We start from the raw sequence: 17606 nt of genomic DNA on the forward strand, positions 1-17606 counted from the left end.
ATTTATATAATAATATTCGTAAAGCCAGATTTCGCAATAAAAAATAATAATGCGGAAATAAAGTCTACATTGTACAGGTAGCGACTAAGTTCGGGCCTCTTAACTTAAAACTGCAGTGCTACAGGGTGAATAGAAAATTCGTATTGAAGTATCATATTTTGCGTGGTGAATCCAATTGATGCAGATTCAAATCTATACTTTCTATGTAAAAAAACCTCTGGATATTATAATTACAAACGATGCAAGGCAGTCCACACCCAATGCAAGTAAAAAAACGCCCGCCTTGCATCCAAGGGAGCAGGAGTGGATTAAACCGGTACAGCATAAGCTGAGCCACCTTCTTTAATTACTATTTCTAGCACTTAAGTTACTCACTAGTCTCTAGTATATCTTTTTTGTGATAGTAACAATAAATAGCTTTCTTTTTCGAAGTCACTATTGCAGTTGTAAGATAGAGACGGCACTTTGGAGTTTGTATTGCTCTGTGACGCTTCCACACAAGCAACAGCCTAACTTTAAGAGGTTGTTTAGTTTAGAAACCAACATATGATTGCTCAACAGATGATAATCTACACGAGACTTCAACCTTCAGTCGTTCAGAAGTCATGACTTGGCCTAAACTGGTTCTGATTTCAAAATCTCACTTTCTAATGAGTCGCTTGCAGATCGATTGTAAGAAATAGACCAGTTGATAATTGTTTGGATACTAAGTGGCTGTATGTCAAGAGAATTGATGCAGATACTCATTTAGAGACCACCCTGAATCTTTCTCAAGCAGTTGATGGTGCTCAGGGTGTTTTAAGTCGGTGTGAGTATGACGTATCCCCAAAAAGAGCCTTTGGTGTGGTTGAAATCATTAGTGTTCCATTCTGCAAAAAATATACCCATTCAAATAGTCTTATTCGAGTTTACCGTAGGTTGTTAGCTGACCAGGTTAGGTTACCACTTTGGTGAATCCCTAATTAAGCATCATCGATGAAGATGTGGGTTTTCTTTGGACAAGCTCGCTATGAAAGCTAGGTGACAAAGTTTAACTACTAGGGTCTTTTTTGGAAGTGTGTTATTCATTCAAGTTTCCTCTATTTGTACTGACATTGAAAACAAGGCTTTTTGTTTTTTCCTTAGTCCAATGCCCTCTGGATGCGATTGGTATTGAAATAAGGAAAATCCAATTACATAACTGCGGTACTTAAACATGTTACCGTGATTTTCCTTGACTGGGAACCAATTATAGTTTTATATTGGGAAAAAGAAAGGTAGAATTTTTTGCTAGTTTTTGCTTACGTGTTTTGACAATAACGTTTGGAACTTTGTATTACCACCATACCGTTATTTAAACAATATATGAGAATCTTGAAGTAAAAATATTGTTTGTACGAGATACACGTACATTTTAAGTCATATCAAAGATTGAAGCAGTTCTACTTGAATAACAAACACGTTTTGACCGCTTTTGATTTAAAAAATCGGACGACCCTGATACTGATCTACATTCCAAAATAATTACCTTTATTCGAAATAAAGTCGTACCAAATTAAATACTCTGAATATTTGTTTTTGTAAGCAATAATTGCTTTTGAGAAACTAATTAAGTTATTTTTAATTATGAAAGGAAAGGTATTTAATGATGTCATAATTACATCGTGTCGACTTTTAAATAAATTCGTAACGTTTTATTAATTACGGAGCTCTGCTTTTAACTGGTCTACCTTATACTTCGTTTTATTTCAAACCATGTGAGATGAGTTCAAGTTAGAGCTGCACTTCAAATATATCAGGGCCCCAATTCTGCTACTTACGTACAGGTCTGGATGTCTATACCCAGATTCAGAACAAACATTCACACAAATGCTTGTCCAACGCGGGGTTCGATCCCGCGACACGTCGCGCACAGTGGGTTTGACGTGATGACCTCAACTTTTCGGCTATCCGTATAGTCATATTCGAGCTGTGTGGTGGTGTAGTGTGACGTCTATCAAATTAATGCATGTAAAAAGTAGACACTCATACTTAAATCTATATATATATACTAATATATAAAGCTGAAGAGTTTGTTTGTTTGTTTGTTTGAACGCGCTCATCTCAGGAACGAGTAGTTCCAAATTGAAAAATTATTCTTGTGTTGAATAGACTATTCATCGAGGAAGGCTTTAGGCTATAAAACATCACGCTGTGACTAATAGGAGCTAAGATACAATGAAAATTGTGAAAAAATCCGGGCAGGTATAGCTAAATCATAACTTATATCTTCTACCCACGGGGACGAAGTCGCGGGCAACAGCTAGTTATTCATATTATCTGTGTAATGTGTAAGTAAATATTATTCAATCACTGAACGTGTTTGCTGTCCCATTAAATATTGGTGGACCGTGTATCTACAGATGTATGTCAATTTGAGCCCGCGTATTTACCGACCTATTAGAACTTGACAACTCAAGACTTAAATTTTCCTTTCCTCTCAGAAGTCTAACTTATTAGGCAGCTCAACAAATACGTGAGGGTAACTTGAATTTGAGTAAACAAAAATATAATAGAGACTGATAAGGACTACTACTTTTCAATATAACTTGTCCTATTGGAAAATAAAAGAATAAAGCTTTTAGCTTAGGTTGACTCGGATCGACGGGTTTTCCTATTAAAAAAAAATCCATGTCACGTCTCTTGGAACAACTCCTGTAAGCCAGGATCTACAATGAAACCAATAAGAACCACCGAAACACTTAAGTTCGGTATGTCCCAGGGGAAAACAATTAATCGCCCTGGAACACGCAACGAAATTAATCGGAAATAGAAAAGAGGATTAAGAAAAAAAAATCCGCTTCCCAATTATCAAGGTGTAAGTTAAAATCATCTCGCCACCGTTTCCAGGGTCGGCCTAGTGGTGAACTTCGCCATCGGCAACTATCCATTCGCCTAACGTGATCCCGTCTACGTTTCTTGTCTGGCAGCGTTTTATCCAACGTTTTTAATCACAGCGGTGTTCCGGATTTAGACCATAACGGGTTTCGAATAATTACTTGCCCTTTTTTTCAGTATTATGTCCCAAAAACATAAAAGTGGAACTTAACTTCATAAAACAAGAATATTACTCTTTTTTAAAACAAGTGTTGCCAGTGTCTTTTGCAGTGATTATATCGATATTTCAAAAAAAAAAGGTGTTAAAAAAGAAAATATTACACTCCTTAGGGATTCCTGTAAAAAAATGATGATCACGATGATAATAATTTTCAAAAAAACAACCACATAATTATCATACTATTTATTACAAAAATACATCCAAAGACAGTTGATAATCATTTATTAACATGTCATATTCCAAGGCTTAAAAACCAAGAAGGCAGTCTATTCTAATTGACTTACCTACAACTTACACTAACTCCGGCCATCAAAAAACTATCCCTCTAAGTACTTCCGAGTTTCTAATAACTTAGATTGAACTAAAATTAGGTACTTATCATTCATTTTCTATCAAATACATTAGTTTAGTAAGCAAGATAGCCCGTAATAAAGTAAGATTGCGAAACAAATCCCGGCTTACGATGAGCTAATGATTCACACGATAAGTGACGTTACACTATTAGGTACCAGTGGCGGATCCAGGGTTTGTAGACAAGTTAAAGTTATCTAAGCGTTCTAAAAGTTCAAATGTATGTAACTGACATGTCAAAGTCACGTCACTAGTCGAATAGGAATGTCACATCCATACACTTCAAGTTGTGACTTCGAAAATGCGAGATTTACTCAAGATTTTCGTTTAGCACAGTGAACAGAAACACTAAGCGAATCTTTCAAAAGCCTTTGATTACAATTGATACAAAATCAAACTTTAACATTTTTCGGTTTAGCAACCCTGTATCCGCCATTGACTATTACATAGCATTAGCGAAATAAACATAGACAATTATCCGTTTCATAGCAAAACTTAATTTTAATTAGAGCTAGAAATAAGGAATATAGAGTTAACTGAATGTTTAATACAATCTATACTTAGTTTAGTGGCTAACTAAAAACTAAAATAAATCTGGATACTTTACGTCCTACGAGATACAAGCTGCTATCTATTCAACGTTATTCTGACGCAATTTTTGATATATTTGTTGCTAGTATATAGAGATATGTATGTTTGTCAGTTAGCGTCAGATGCGAATAACATAGCAACATATACCAATACTCAAGAACACAGTTATAATAGGTGAAATTGATTCGAATAATCCACTCGTTCAGTCTTATAAGTAAAATGTTGGAAGATTCACACAGAGTGTTTCATCATTTACAATTAATTTTGTACGAATTTAATTGAGCTTAGCAGGTAAGTGTCTGGCACTAAACTAATATAACCTAATGGGTATTGTACGGGGTGCGTGTTAACGTATAGGTAAACGTGTAAAGCAATCGGTGAACTCACTCACACCAGTCTTTCTTTAGAGATCGCTAGACTCCTGACGTCTTGGCGTGTCGTGCTCTCCTAGTCCAAGGTTTTTCATGCCGAGGACTGCCGTGTGGGCCTCGGGGCTGGCCTTAGGCCTAATGCTGCTGCGGTAGTGCGGGCGCGCGGGCCCCGGCCGAGGCCTAGAGCTGCGCCTCGTTGGGAGCCTGCCACAAGTTCGAGGGAAGCGTGTCGTAGTGAGAGGGAACCGTTACTAGAGCGTCGGCTGTGGTCCTGCTGATGGAGCAGTTCTGGAACAAATACAAAAAAGGTTGTTATAGATAATATTCTTGTTAACATACCAAGTCACATGATTAAAGATTTTGAACCTTTGTAAAGACATTAAGGTAATCTGTCAAAAAAATGATCACCTGACAGTCGTAATCAAAGTTAATTTATATCATGAGTATAATAACTCAAAATGTAATCTTTTTACCATTATAATACAAAGGATTTTTATATCTTTTTATGGCTTTTATCAACGCGACAGTCTGAAAAACTCTTGGAATCAAAGCTCAAGGCAATAAAAAACGTGTGATCGTATGATACGCTCAAATAAATTGTAAAGTCGTGGATCACGTTTGCTATGCACACGTGTCACGCTTAAATAAAACTTGCCAACTCTATTTTAGAAATGTGGATTTGGAAAAACGTGCTGGTCGTGAAAACTGTTACATTGAAATCTGAAACAGTATTTTGGTGCTGAACTAACTGGGACTCTATGGTCACAAAATGACCGATAAATAAAAAAAAATGATTTTAGAATATTGGATTGGATAATGTAAACCCACCTGAAAAATCCTGCCTGAATTCATATAAATCCTTAATTATTTATGTTCAAACTAATATAAATAAAATACGAAATAACCTAACTTCTGTGACAAACGTAATGTCGTTAATGTTCGAGCATATTTACTAAGCCGATTAGGTAACTAACCAAACAAATTCTAATTATAGTTTTAGGCGCCATTGCATTATGTAACTACTTATTACTGTAGGCATATATGTAGAATGTACTATGCGTGGCACGTCCTTGTACAAACTTATCAATGCGATCGGCGAAAATATGAGCTAATGTCAAAAGGAACATTTGAAATGTCAAAGTGACAGTTTCAAATGTGATGACAGTTATGCTAACTATTTAGGCAATGGTATAGATAAGTTTGTTTTACGTTTGACGGTCACATTCGAAGTAGGGATTGCGTAATTGCAATACGTAACGATGCAAATTTTTTGGCAATAAGACCAAAATATTTGATGGAAATGTTCGGTAAGCGATAGTTCTAGAAACGTCTAAATGGACTGATTCGGATCAGATTGTTTAATACAGCCTGATAGCGAAGTTATTATCTAAAAAATAATACGATATCATCATATTTACGCCTATTTTTTTTCGTACCTATAAAAGACATATATTTAAAACTTGTTCCTAATTCATTGATGCAGTGTGGCTGCAAGGCAGATGAAGCTTACAACGGTACGAGGACATTAGATCAGTTTAAACTACTAAAGAGTTTGGAACTGTTTGTCTGTTTGTGCCTACTTAAAATCGGTAACGAATGAATCTGTCCTTTATTTCGACACACAAAAGGTTTACTTTAGTAACACAAACCAAAAAGTGTCTTGTGACATTTCTCTTTTGAAAAAAGCTGGTACATACCTTGGGCTGCATGCGGTGCGTGTCGACGCAGTCCACTGGGAGCTTGATCATCTCAATCTTGTACTTGTAGCCGTATGACGTCAGCTTGACGATGGTATGGAGTGGCACGTTCATGTACGGTAACTCATCTGTAAATAATGAAGAAGTAGATGAAAAGGTGTTTGTGATTTTCAGGGGAAAGGAACTGGGAAATCTGTTTCATCAGCCCATGTGACATGACGTAGCTGAATTCAAAGGTTATCCAGATTTGACTATCATAAAGAAAAGTCTATTTTTCGACATTACGTCTGAAGTGAATTCAAGATTAGATTATTAAGATTTAAGGATAGCAACTACAAAAAGTGTCACAAATAGACAGTATTCACAATTTTACAATGATATCTAAGGTTTAAACGTAATCTGATAGATGAAGGGGATAAAGTAGCATAAACTCATACAAATCACTATTCCATATTTCCATGACGAAAACATTACAATAATAAGATAAAATGGAATAGCAGAAGTACAAAGACAAACTCACCAAGCTTAGCATCCAAGAAGTATCCCAACATGCACCGCAGTACTGCCTGATGCCCGACCACCACAACATTATGCTCATCCTCCAACGCCGACAGAGCTGGTCTCAGCCGCGTCATGATGTCGATGTACGACTCGCCCCATGGGTACCGGTAGCGAAGCTTGTCCTGGTCTCGCCAGGCGAACTCTTGCGGGAATCGTTCTTGCATCTCTTCGTATGTTAGGCCTTCGCAGATACCCTGGGGAAGAGAGAATTATGTTTAGTGGTTTGGTTGATTTGTAGCTATAGTTGTAATGTAATTGATCCTTGAATTCTAAAAGGTTGGAGGGCTTGTGCAATAAGATATGTATTATTCTTCCTTTCGCCCGGTTGATGTATGATTCGGTCTTTCAAGCTAAGTCAGGCCCTGAATTAACTGTAATTTAAAAAATGTCAGATATGGAAACACCTGGCGAGGTCTTCCTTCTTAGCAACAAGATCATTGTTAATTATTGAGGTAACTTTCAAAGATCGTTTTTCTAGTCTAGTTTTAGCTTTTTTTAAGCTATTTTACGCACTGCAGGGCTTTTCCTATTCTTCCTTAATCTGTGATGTGCCAGTACTGGTCGAAATCATGTTATAGGATGTATAATAATACGGTATTGAGTATCTATTTTTTTATATACAAAAGCACGATGTTTACCATGTGCACAGAAAAATATCACCTCGTTAACGTACACGTGAGCATTTAATTTTACAATTAATCAATGTCTAAATATTTGGCTATAGATACGATATAGCCCTATTTGGATCAGAACATAATATTTTATTTAGAATGATATGCAGTTTATGTTTTACGTTTTAATTACTGCGGAATAAAAAATATCGTGAAAAAAATGAGTCCTGGTAAAATTGATTGTCAAATAAATAAAGTTTGTAAACGGCCTAAATCTATTAATACTTCCAAAGTATATATTGAGACATTTTCCATTCTATCCGGCTCAAATCAGATTGTTCAATGTGAATGAACAGACTTTTTGCTATTTATAACATTTCAATGTCAATGTTGCGATTTTATCTCACTTATATCGTTGACAATAAATAGATTCACTTCGTTGAAAATTGATAGAGAACTAGTACTTTTCCGATGACACTAGTATTAATGCCGGCTAGTGACGTCATTTAATATAGGTCGCACAGACGTGCCTACGCAGTAAATCAAACGCAATCTGAAAGCCAAGTTCGCATTTCTCGCAATATATTATATTTAATGAAAACGCTAATAGGTCATAATATATGTTCTGTCCACATTTTATAAAGCTGTGAGATTTTGTAAAGTGTTTTGTATTTTATGAATGTTTTATTTATTTATTTAATACTTCTTATACAAATAAGTAAAATGGCTGACTTAATGCAAGATGAGAGACTACCAGTCAACCAAAATGAATATTTTAACTTCTTGTTGTAGATTAAAACGTAAATTCTATTTGTATAATATATCTATATTTATTACATATCTACAACATATATCGATAATTCGAAATAAATTTGTTTTTAAATATCTTTATTATGTGAAAGTTGACAGAAGCTTATCGTAGACAAAATAATTGCTACATTTTGCAATTAATATGAGCGATCATAATAATTATCTGTGGAAATTATCTCTAGATATGCTATCTAGGTATGGATATCCATAAATTAATAGGCACGCGGCTACTATTATTTATTTAATTGAACAATCGGTTATCAATAGAAAATAACAATTTAAGCAATGCTTTTATTATCACCATGTAATGGTGATCGAATTATGACTAATCAAAGATTTTCCATACTTAAAACAAACAACTTTATCAATCGATTATCCTTTTAATTAATACCATTATTTGCCTATCTAGCTTTGAAACATGTCTCAGCAATTTTAACGGATCAAATTTTAAGATCTCTCATTAAATAAGATTACGTTATTTGCGCGTTATTTTAATTGTCAAGAGCCTAGTAGTAGTTCTTACTATGGCTTATATTGCCGCTATAGGTAGCACACACACATACAAGCGCCCGATACGCTGTGGCGCGAGTCTTTTACGAAAACCTATTGGGGTCTCAGGTGAGCAGATGTCAGCGTAGCATTTAGGGCTTATTGCGTTTATAGGAGGCGGCCTGAAAATGTATGGGTACTCCATACACAATCAATGGGGGTCGCGATCCGCAAAATAGGTGACTGTCAAATACATTTCGGGCACATGCGTGATCAAGGATTTTGATCGCAGATAGCTATATTTATATGTAATAAATACAAAAAATAGTATTTTCCCATTGAGCCTTGACAGTTATTCGATCGTTGAACTCGTGTAACCGATAACTTTTATTTATAGGATAAGCTAATGCGTCATTGTGGTAATGTATCGGATGGATACCATGTGCTCGCTGGACCGAGATTATTACTACTATAATTAATTCCCTTCACACAGATTCAGAATCTAATTTCAGCATAAAAATTGTGATTTTAATGAAAACTTTCCCCAACATTTATTTATGTTGGACATCCCTGCAATGGAAATTTAGCACACACTTAGTTCTTTGAAGCTTTAATTACTACCACATATTTTTATGAATATTCATTCTTCGCTTAACAAAAGTGAAATGTAATTTAACTTAATGTCGCTTTTCCACGAAGTTAATTACAATAAAACGCGAACGTACCTAATGGTTTCTGGTGCCATATTTTTCTATGAACTGTGTGCCGTGTCGTTTAATGAGAACTTAAGTGTTTCAAAGAAATTCAAGTATGCTATTGGAAAAAAACCTTTTAAAAACTCTTTTTCCTGCTTTAACAATTTGTCATGGTATTAATTAAGCTTTTAGTTCGTAACGAACAAGACAGTTTTAGTCACATACAAAAGGATACTTCAAGCAGGCACAATAAACCTAAAGAATTGGTTTAACTTGGCGCATTGGACTGCCGTGCCCCCAAACAAAAAATAATCAAAATATACTTACAGCATCCAACTCATTGAGTGCCCGGACAGTTCTCTTGGGCGCCCTAATGTCGGCAGCTGTCTGCTTGGTGCGCCATCTCTCCGAGGTCCAGACAGTCATGTGGTCGCGGCAGCCAAGCGCGTTCATGTGGTCTGCGAGTGCTTGAGCGTACAGCAGCCCGCGAGGGGAGAGAGACGCGTCACCACCGATGCGGCCAAGGACATTATACTCGCTCTCACCGTGCTAGAGGGACAATTAGTATAGAATTAGTATCTGATAGGAAAATATGCATGCAACTTAGAGGTATCCGACCAGTTTTGGAAAATATATTTGCCCAACTAAGAAAAAATCACAATTGCTGCTACTTTTTGAGGAAACGATTAAACAATGTAGATTACCGATAAACTGAAAATCAGTAACAAATTTAAAATGAAAGTAGACAGCCTAATCTGTGACCATTTCTGTAATCTATAATTTTCGTTTTAATTCCTTGAAATCTTAAGGAAAGTTATTCCTTGAAATCTTAAAATATTGAAACGATTTTCCTCTTACGCGATGTTTGAGCCAAACTTGACGGTTGCACTACCCTACTATTATCTCTAAGATTTATTTCTGTGAAACAGTCGCGACACGACATACAAATTAAGGTGATCCAAGGACTGACATAGCGACTTTGGCGTGTTATCCAATATTATATTTAGTCTGTAGCGACTGGAAAACTGGAAACATATTGAAGATGCTTTAAATAAACTCGGCGTTTTACGTAAAGCGTTATATTTAATCGTTCTTACACAAAGATCTTTGTATTTTAATACTGATATAAGTATTTAGAAATACATATTCAGTAGCTGTAGTAACTAGAACTTCCTGATCGTACTTATTACCTAGATTGTTGTCTGACGCACTTGGCAAATGTTTGTGGATGGACTTTTAAGTGACGTGGGCTATGACGACAAATGTGTATTGGATATATTCGAGAATCGTGAAGAACTAGGAACTAATTCTTCGGTCTAGCAGTTTCCTTAAATATATTCTGGTCAGTTGTAGTAACACCTCGGGCTCTCCACAATAACGTTACATATTCGGGAATCAATGGAACTAGAAACTTCTTTCGCTGTTTACTAAACTATGTTGGCATCGACTGAAATCTCACTGGATTCTCTAACACCGAGCAATTTGATGTCTTGGAGCCACTGAACTTTTAAACCTCAGTAACCCAATTTTTAATTTCTTATTTCACATAGTACTTTGTACAAGTGTTTTCATTACAAATTTATAACATATTGCTAGAACAGTTGGAATCGTGCCCTACATTGCTAACCTTTAAATGTATTTTACATTGTCATTGTTCAAGGTGGAATCTTTGTCAATAATTCTTAGTTAAGAAGTCTGAATAATTTACCTGCTCTTCGAAGACTAGACTTATTTTGGGTATTTTAAGTGAGTCATACTTCTTTAAAGAATTAAATTTAGTTTTCATCAAAATATTTCCTATTTACCTCACGCCATTGAAGTTTATATTGTAAACAAAATTGCAGCATGCTGTTATGATTGACGCCGCGTGGGGCGACGAAATGAAATGGCGACTGCCTCAAAATAAACTGCATTCAGGAAAACATGTTTATGCAAGTGTAAGCTATCTAAAATAGTTATAATCTATCAATAATTTACACGCATATGAATCAGTAGCGATAAAAACGATAATATCCGGTATAACACATTACGTAAACGTATCGAATGCAATAACAAATATGGCTTCCAACTTGGAGGTTATGTTTAATATAATCGATTGCAATTACCATGTTTTTCTACGAACTCACGTCATTTCTGACCATTAGCTAAAACTTCATATAAAATGGTTGGTTTGTCGTTCATTTTTAGTCAATCGTTTGGAAAACTCTACTTGCAAAACATCGTAAAGCGTTTCCTGTATTTTCTAATAGGTACTTCTAAAAGTCCTCTGCATCCTACAGATTTTTTATCGAACGATAGTTTAATAGGTCTGTTATCGTTTTTTGATATCGGCCGACAAACGAGTTGAGTGGTCTTCAACTTGATTTAAGCTTTGTAGAAAGCGGGCATTGCGTATGGACATTAGGTATAAAAAACTTACCCTGGTAAAGTACAAAGTCTGCGGCGATCCTCTCATCCCGGACAGGTACCCCAGGATCCCGGATTCCTTTTGCCCAGCCACCTTATGAGCAGTGACGGTCTCGCCCATATTCTCCACACGCACAAAGCTGATAGTCTCCAAGTCTGAGTCAATAGGTTCGTACTGCCTCATGTAATGTTCCATCTTCTTCCTTAAATCGTCGACGGCTTCTTCCTCGCTCATAGACTTGTAGTCAGCTGAGTAGCGGAGGATCTCGATGATGTTGCGTTCAAGCAGTTCTTGGTCCTCGCATACGCATTCGATGAAGAGGATTCTGAAGCCCATGTCGGAGAGGCAATACTCGCTCAGCTCGCGACGCTGTTCCCTCGTGATATTGGTGCCGTCAAATATCTGGAAGATCAGAACTAATTGTTTAAACCCTTAAGGGTATGTTTGGGAAGGGTTCGAAAAACCTAGATCTATAGACAAGTTGTGTTCGTACAAGCGCAGCATATAAAAGTGAAAAATAATTTAGGCAAGATGTTTAAATTTAATGCTTCATTTAAACAAGACAAGCTGATAATTTAATACAAAGAAAAAGACTAGAACGTGGGTGTGGCCGAAAACAGTCATAAACTCCCAAAATTATGTTATTTGTGATTAATATCTTATCACCATATGTTTATAATGATGACTATAGTTATATGAATAACATATAATTAAGATAATAAAGTTAACTTATCATCTAAATCGGTATTCTATCAACACGATGATGAAATAATCTTTTAATAATAATAAGTAATTAAGAACGCGTAGTTAGTGCAAATTCGGTACCTACTGCTATCTGAAGTTAGGTATTATACGTCAATATGGGCTACGTTGACGTACATATGTCACAGCTATAAAAGTTTACAGCTTTTATCTGTACTACTTCAATATTACGCTATGATGAAATCATCCCACTTGGTATACTAAGCCACTACGTTCTTGGTACCAGCCCAAACATAGTTAAATAGACGGTCATCTACAGTTTATCAAATCTACCTCCATGACAGCTGGGCAAACCGGCACTTTCACTAATCTGAAGTTTCGTAAGCAATATTTTTTTTGCCGGTTGCCGTAAGAATATCATTTAGGAGCTGCCCAATTAGACTTACTAATATTAATGGTTTAAAAAGATCTTGAAAAAGGCCACATTTCAAATAAAAACTTTTTGCTCTGCTTTTCTACTTACAGCGACACTGTTTCCATCCTTCAGCCACAGCACGGCGTCCTGGACGGCCTCGCGCGCGCTCTGGCGGCGTATGGCCGAACCTTGAGCGTTGTCAGCGCGGAAAATGTCATGGCTGCCGTACAGCGCCATGTGGCGGCGACGGTACTCGCTGCAGTCGAACACTGGGAACAAATTATACATTAGGATTGTTGGGTTACTCCTAAATTGTAATTTAATAGCTATTGAAAGAGGAGCCTGCCCTTTTGTTGGTTAGGTCAGAGGATCTACCATAATTTCTTCAAGTAAGACTGTTGCAGTTAGGCTAAATAGACGGTTTGTGTCATATAGTGTGCTATTACTCACGTCGAAACGACATGAGTCTTGCTTTTGGGAGATGTTGGTAAGCTCCAAGGGATGTATCAAAATATTTATGACTCAAAGGACCAAAAATTATCATAGTATTTATGCTAAATGTTTAGTACATCTATTAAAATAACCAAGTCTTTTCCAGATTTGAGCGTTTATTTACATTTCATCAAGTTCGTTACGTTTCAATAGCGTTGAGGTTTACCTAGAACAATCGCTCCTTGTTTAACAAGCAAAGTGAGCTGCCTTGAGACGGTTACGTTGCAACTGTTACATAACGTATTACCTAAAGCACCTTCACAAAGGATTTGTTATTTTGCAAGTTGCCATGGGTAGGTCTGAAAAATTGTAGAAGAAAAACTACACGATTTTAAGAATGAAAGAAAGAGGCTTGCTATGTCTACGGGCCTCAATACCTAAGCAGAAACTGCTTAGGTATTGAGGCCCATATACAGTTGGTGGTATTTGAGAGAACCCTTCGTCCAGCTGTGGGCGGGGGAATTGAATACCAACATTTTGAACTTAGTATACAATTTTTAATCTTTCATTACATTAAGTATATTGCTGGAAAACGTATCTCGTCAAACGATTGAAGCATCTGAAGTCACCTAACACTACATTGCATAGCAATATTTACTTTAGCTAACATTAATTAATGTGATCTGTCTGTGCATTGCATAATATGTTTACGTCTGCCTCATATCATATAACATTTATACTTCTGTTCACAAAGCAAACAATTTTGCGTGACTGAGTCAATTGCAAGTTGTTCTACAATTGGGCCAGTTTTTATCAAGATGGAGTTCTCGTCTTAATCAGTGAGATATATGACTGAAACGTTGAGATGAGAGATGTCTACATGTAGGTCACGGCCTGTGTTTATTGTGTATGTATGTGGGAACAATCAGCAAAACAAGTTGGTGAGAGTAGTTATGGACTACGCATATGAAAGATTGGACCAGCGGGTTTGTCCGAAGCTTCGGTGCGCAAAGAGCAAAGGAATACTTATAGGTGGGTTTTAGACAATTTAAGTCTAACCCTCAATCTCGCTTAAACCAAAGTGGGAAGAGTCATTTGGTGATTTCTTATTCGGAAATAAGGAGTAAGGTACGCTATTGTGAAAGTCGCCGGCGCCAAAAACACTACTCGTTTAATTGCACAACGACACAAGTCCATCGTGCTTTGTGCGGGCTTTATATTGATTTAATTCTAGATTTCTTATACAAATTTAGAAATCTAAACTAAACGCCGAACTCGAATAACGCAATGACTACTAGTCAAATTTTAAGATATTACTCTGACTGTGTTAACCAACTTTCGTTGTAGACTGTACACAGTTGTTGTGTTTGTAAGTTACTTAACTGCCTCCCTATAATCAATAGGTAAACATTCTTCAGTATTCCAAGCAAATAAACTCGATTCTGTTCTTGTAAATATTATCGCGTGATGTGTGAAAACCTGATGTTGTAATACTGTCTCTAAATACTTAGCTTCCTTATTTTAAAATACTGTTAAGATCTAAATAGTATGATTCTATGTATATTGTATTAAATTGTCGGTTTGCTAATAAGCACGTGATACAAAATCGTAGACTACTATGTAGCAGTTTTTGAACGTCGAAGAATCATATTATATAGAGAGCACTCCGTACCGCTAGCCCGTCATCGCGTCCTGATTGCTTTAGCTGTGAAGAAGAAACAGCGAAGCAAACTCCACAGGGTAGCAAGCTGTCATATCTTCTACTTTAGGAATAGATAAGGGACAGCTAAAAGAAAATTATGCCTTTCATACTTGGTAAGATTTGGAATTGCAACTCGGGCGCACACGCAGCGTAAATCGACATCCCTCTGCCACAACTAAAGAGGTGGTGTTAGGCACAGAAGTGCAAAGTTGTTTATACTAAAGAAAGTCTAAATACTCTAAGATAAGGTTTCTTTCTCTTTAATTACCGTATCGTGTGATCAATTATGTTTATCAATAAAACGCACCCCCACAAACAAAGCAATTAATCAAATACTTTTTTAAAGCCACATCTGTACATACGTTGTTTGTATAAAAGCTTATCTTTTATTATCAAAGATTTCAGATAGAATCTGCAATTCATCGGATTATTATCTAATTTAAAAACCCAATGATGACGGATCACAAAAAGTGTTTTTAAACTGTTCAAACTTGACTTTGTACAACATCAATCAATCTTTGTCCCCTAAACTTTTCAGATTTTATCTTCGCATATAATTTTTTGATAGCGCATGTACTAGGTAACTTTTTGTATGAAACGAGTATTTGTAGCTACATTGTAAGCAAATAAAGCTTTTCCTTTTAGCATGATCTTTATTTACTTTTTTGTTGGTTTTCTGTGTAAAATATTCTTCTATGGCAATTTGTTTCGAGAGAGCCTGAAAAGGCCATGTTTTGCATGACCTTTTTCAGTCAATCACTTTCCTACTACCTACGTACCTACCTGGAAGTTTAGTAGTAAAACCTTTTTTATATTATGTAAATAAATGATTTTTGTTACCTTTAGTGCTCTCTCCATTCCAGTTGAGATGTCTGGAGAGCCTGTGAGCGAGCTGGCTCTTGCCGCGCGCCGGCAGGCCCACCAGCGCTATCAGCAGAGGCGCAAACTGGCTGATGCGGCGAGAGCGCATCGATGCTACAACAAAACAATTGATAAATGTTATTGTGTAATAATAGTCCGGTGAAGTACTCAATACTAGTAAACTTCAGTTACAAAGAACTATTCAAGAAATATCTGATACTATTAATAAACAAAAAGTTTTATTGGTCCTTTCTGAACGTTAGGACCAAAAAGTATTTCATAGCGTTCCATGTTTAAAAATATCGTCATAAATCGTAACTTATTATGCTAAATTACTTTAATACAAAGTGCGAATTGTGCGTTTGTCCTGTTTTCTACCAGCAAACAATCAAACTATTATCTCGTGACGTCTAAATTACGAAAGGACCAACCAATTAATTGCGAAGGCGTGTCTAATTAACGCACAATTAGTTCCAAGAATAGATATTTGTTAGTTTAGTCTAAAAACATGGCTAGACATTCATTAGCGAATATCTATCGGTAACATTAACCTTAGTTTCGAGTCCGGGTCAAACTGATAACAATTAACTCATGTTATTCTATTTACGTAAACAAATGCAACTTGGTGTCAGTTGGAAGGGGATAAACCAAAGATACAGGATAGTGTAGTGTAAGTATACGTAGATATGTGGGATTAAGACTTTCACGTAATGTCTTCTAATTATTGATATTTATTTTTAATTCCTATTGTGAATCGGAATATTAAAGGAAGTTTGTTTGCATCTGTCTCTTGTTTGCCCTTTGAAATGAGAGAGACAGCACGAGACTCATCAGCGTCTTTAAACTAACACATTCATTTTATAAAAAAGAAACCATCTTGACATTCTTGACAGATCTAGATCTACTTTATGAACATGTGTATAATTTAGTAAGGTTTTAAAAGTTTCAACCTTAGCCGTTGACATAAATTGATAAAATAAAAATATGTAGATCAAGCTGAATAGATCAAGGTCTAAGATTATTTCCGTTAAACCCGGTAGAGTTACAGCGAATCTTATTCTCAGTAGATAAGAAAATAATATTAATGTAACCTATTACACAATTATTTTAAAATATTATTGCGATCACTTATCTCATATTGACACGCCAGCAGCGTGTTAAAAATATAATCGTCTTCCGTTATTATTTAGGTTAAGCAAGGATTTATTTTATTGTTTCAAAATAAAATCCGGAGTTTTTGTTTAGACCCATAAGGAAATTAAATCGTGTTTTTTTTGCTGAAATAATTTAAAATTAATCAGAATGCAAAATATTCTTCCGCAAACTAAACAAAAACATTACCATAACGGAGCCTCGCTTTAAAAATAAAAACGTCAGATTCACTTTTCAAATTACGAAAACCATAAAGAATTGGAAGTGCCAACATAAAAATAACAAACGTCAATTTCGATAAAGCTACACCTGCGGGTTACACAAGTGTTGGTTGTTGATACAGCAGTAATAGACCAATAAGAGCGCAGATCGACTGACACGCCTTTCAACCTTGCCTTTGTCTTAAGCAAATAATGACGCTTAAGCAGTCGACAATAGCAAACATATTCGAACTTTTACGACTCCATACTTCACTGTGATGGCTCATTAGTGTTACAGATAGCAACGGAATGTCATTATACAGCATTTCAAATGTATTATAGGATGTTGTTCTTGTTACATAGGTATGTACTCAAGAATTAAATGCTTTTTTAAAAAGATTGTTTTGTAATGCCATATTAAGATTCGAATTGATTGGCAATCTTATCTCTTGTAGTGTTAAGTGAATTATGGCTGCGTTTAAC

At 35.9% G+C, this 17606-nt stretch overlaps 1 protein-coding gene across 1 annotated transcript in view; it reads right to left on the minus strand.

The window, feature by feature from the left end:
• Positions 1-3244: 3244 nt before the first annotated feature.
• Positions 3245-17606, minus strand: part of LOC113508960 (6-phosphofructo-2-kinase/fructose-2,6-bisphosphatase-like) — a 29447-nt gene continuing 15085 nt past the window's right edge. Inside the window, exons 3-9 of the mRNA XM_026892177.1 lie at positions 15751-15885; positions 12885-13045; positions 11672-12061; positions 9580-9801; positions 6607-6841; positions 6087-6214; positions 3245-4677 (exon numbers count right to left, since the gene is read on the minus strand). Coding sequence (XP_026747978.1) covers positions 4570-4677; positions 6087-6214; positions 6607-6841; positions 9580-9801; positions 11672-12061; positions 12885-13045; positions 15751-15885 — 1379 coding nt within the window. The 3' untranslated portion in view covers positions 3245-4569. The remainder of the gene's footprint in view (positions 4678-6086; positions 6215-6606; positions 6842-9579; positions 9802-11671; positions 12062-12884; positions 13046-15750; positions 15886-17606) is intronic.

The sequence above is a fragment of the Trichoplusia ni genome, chromosome 1 (assembly GCF_003590095.1).
Source record: "Trichoplusia ni isolate ovarian cell line Hi5 chromosome 1, tn1, whole genome shotgun sequence".
NCBI classification, from domain to species: Eukaryota; Metazoa; Arthropoda; class Insecta; order Lepidoptera; family Noctuidae; genus Trichoplusia; species Trichoplusia ni.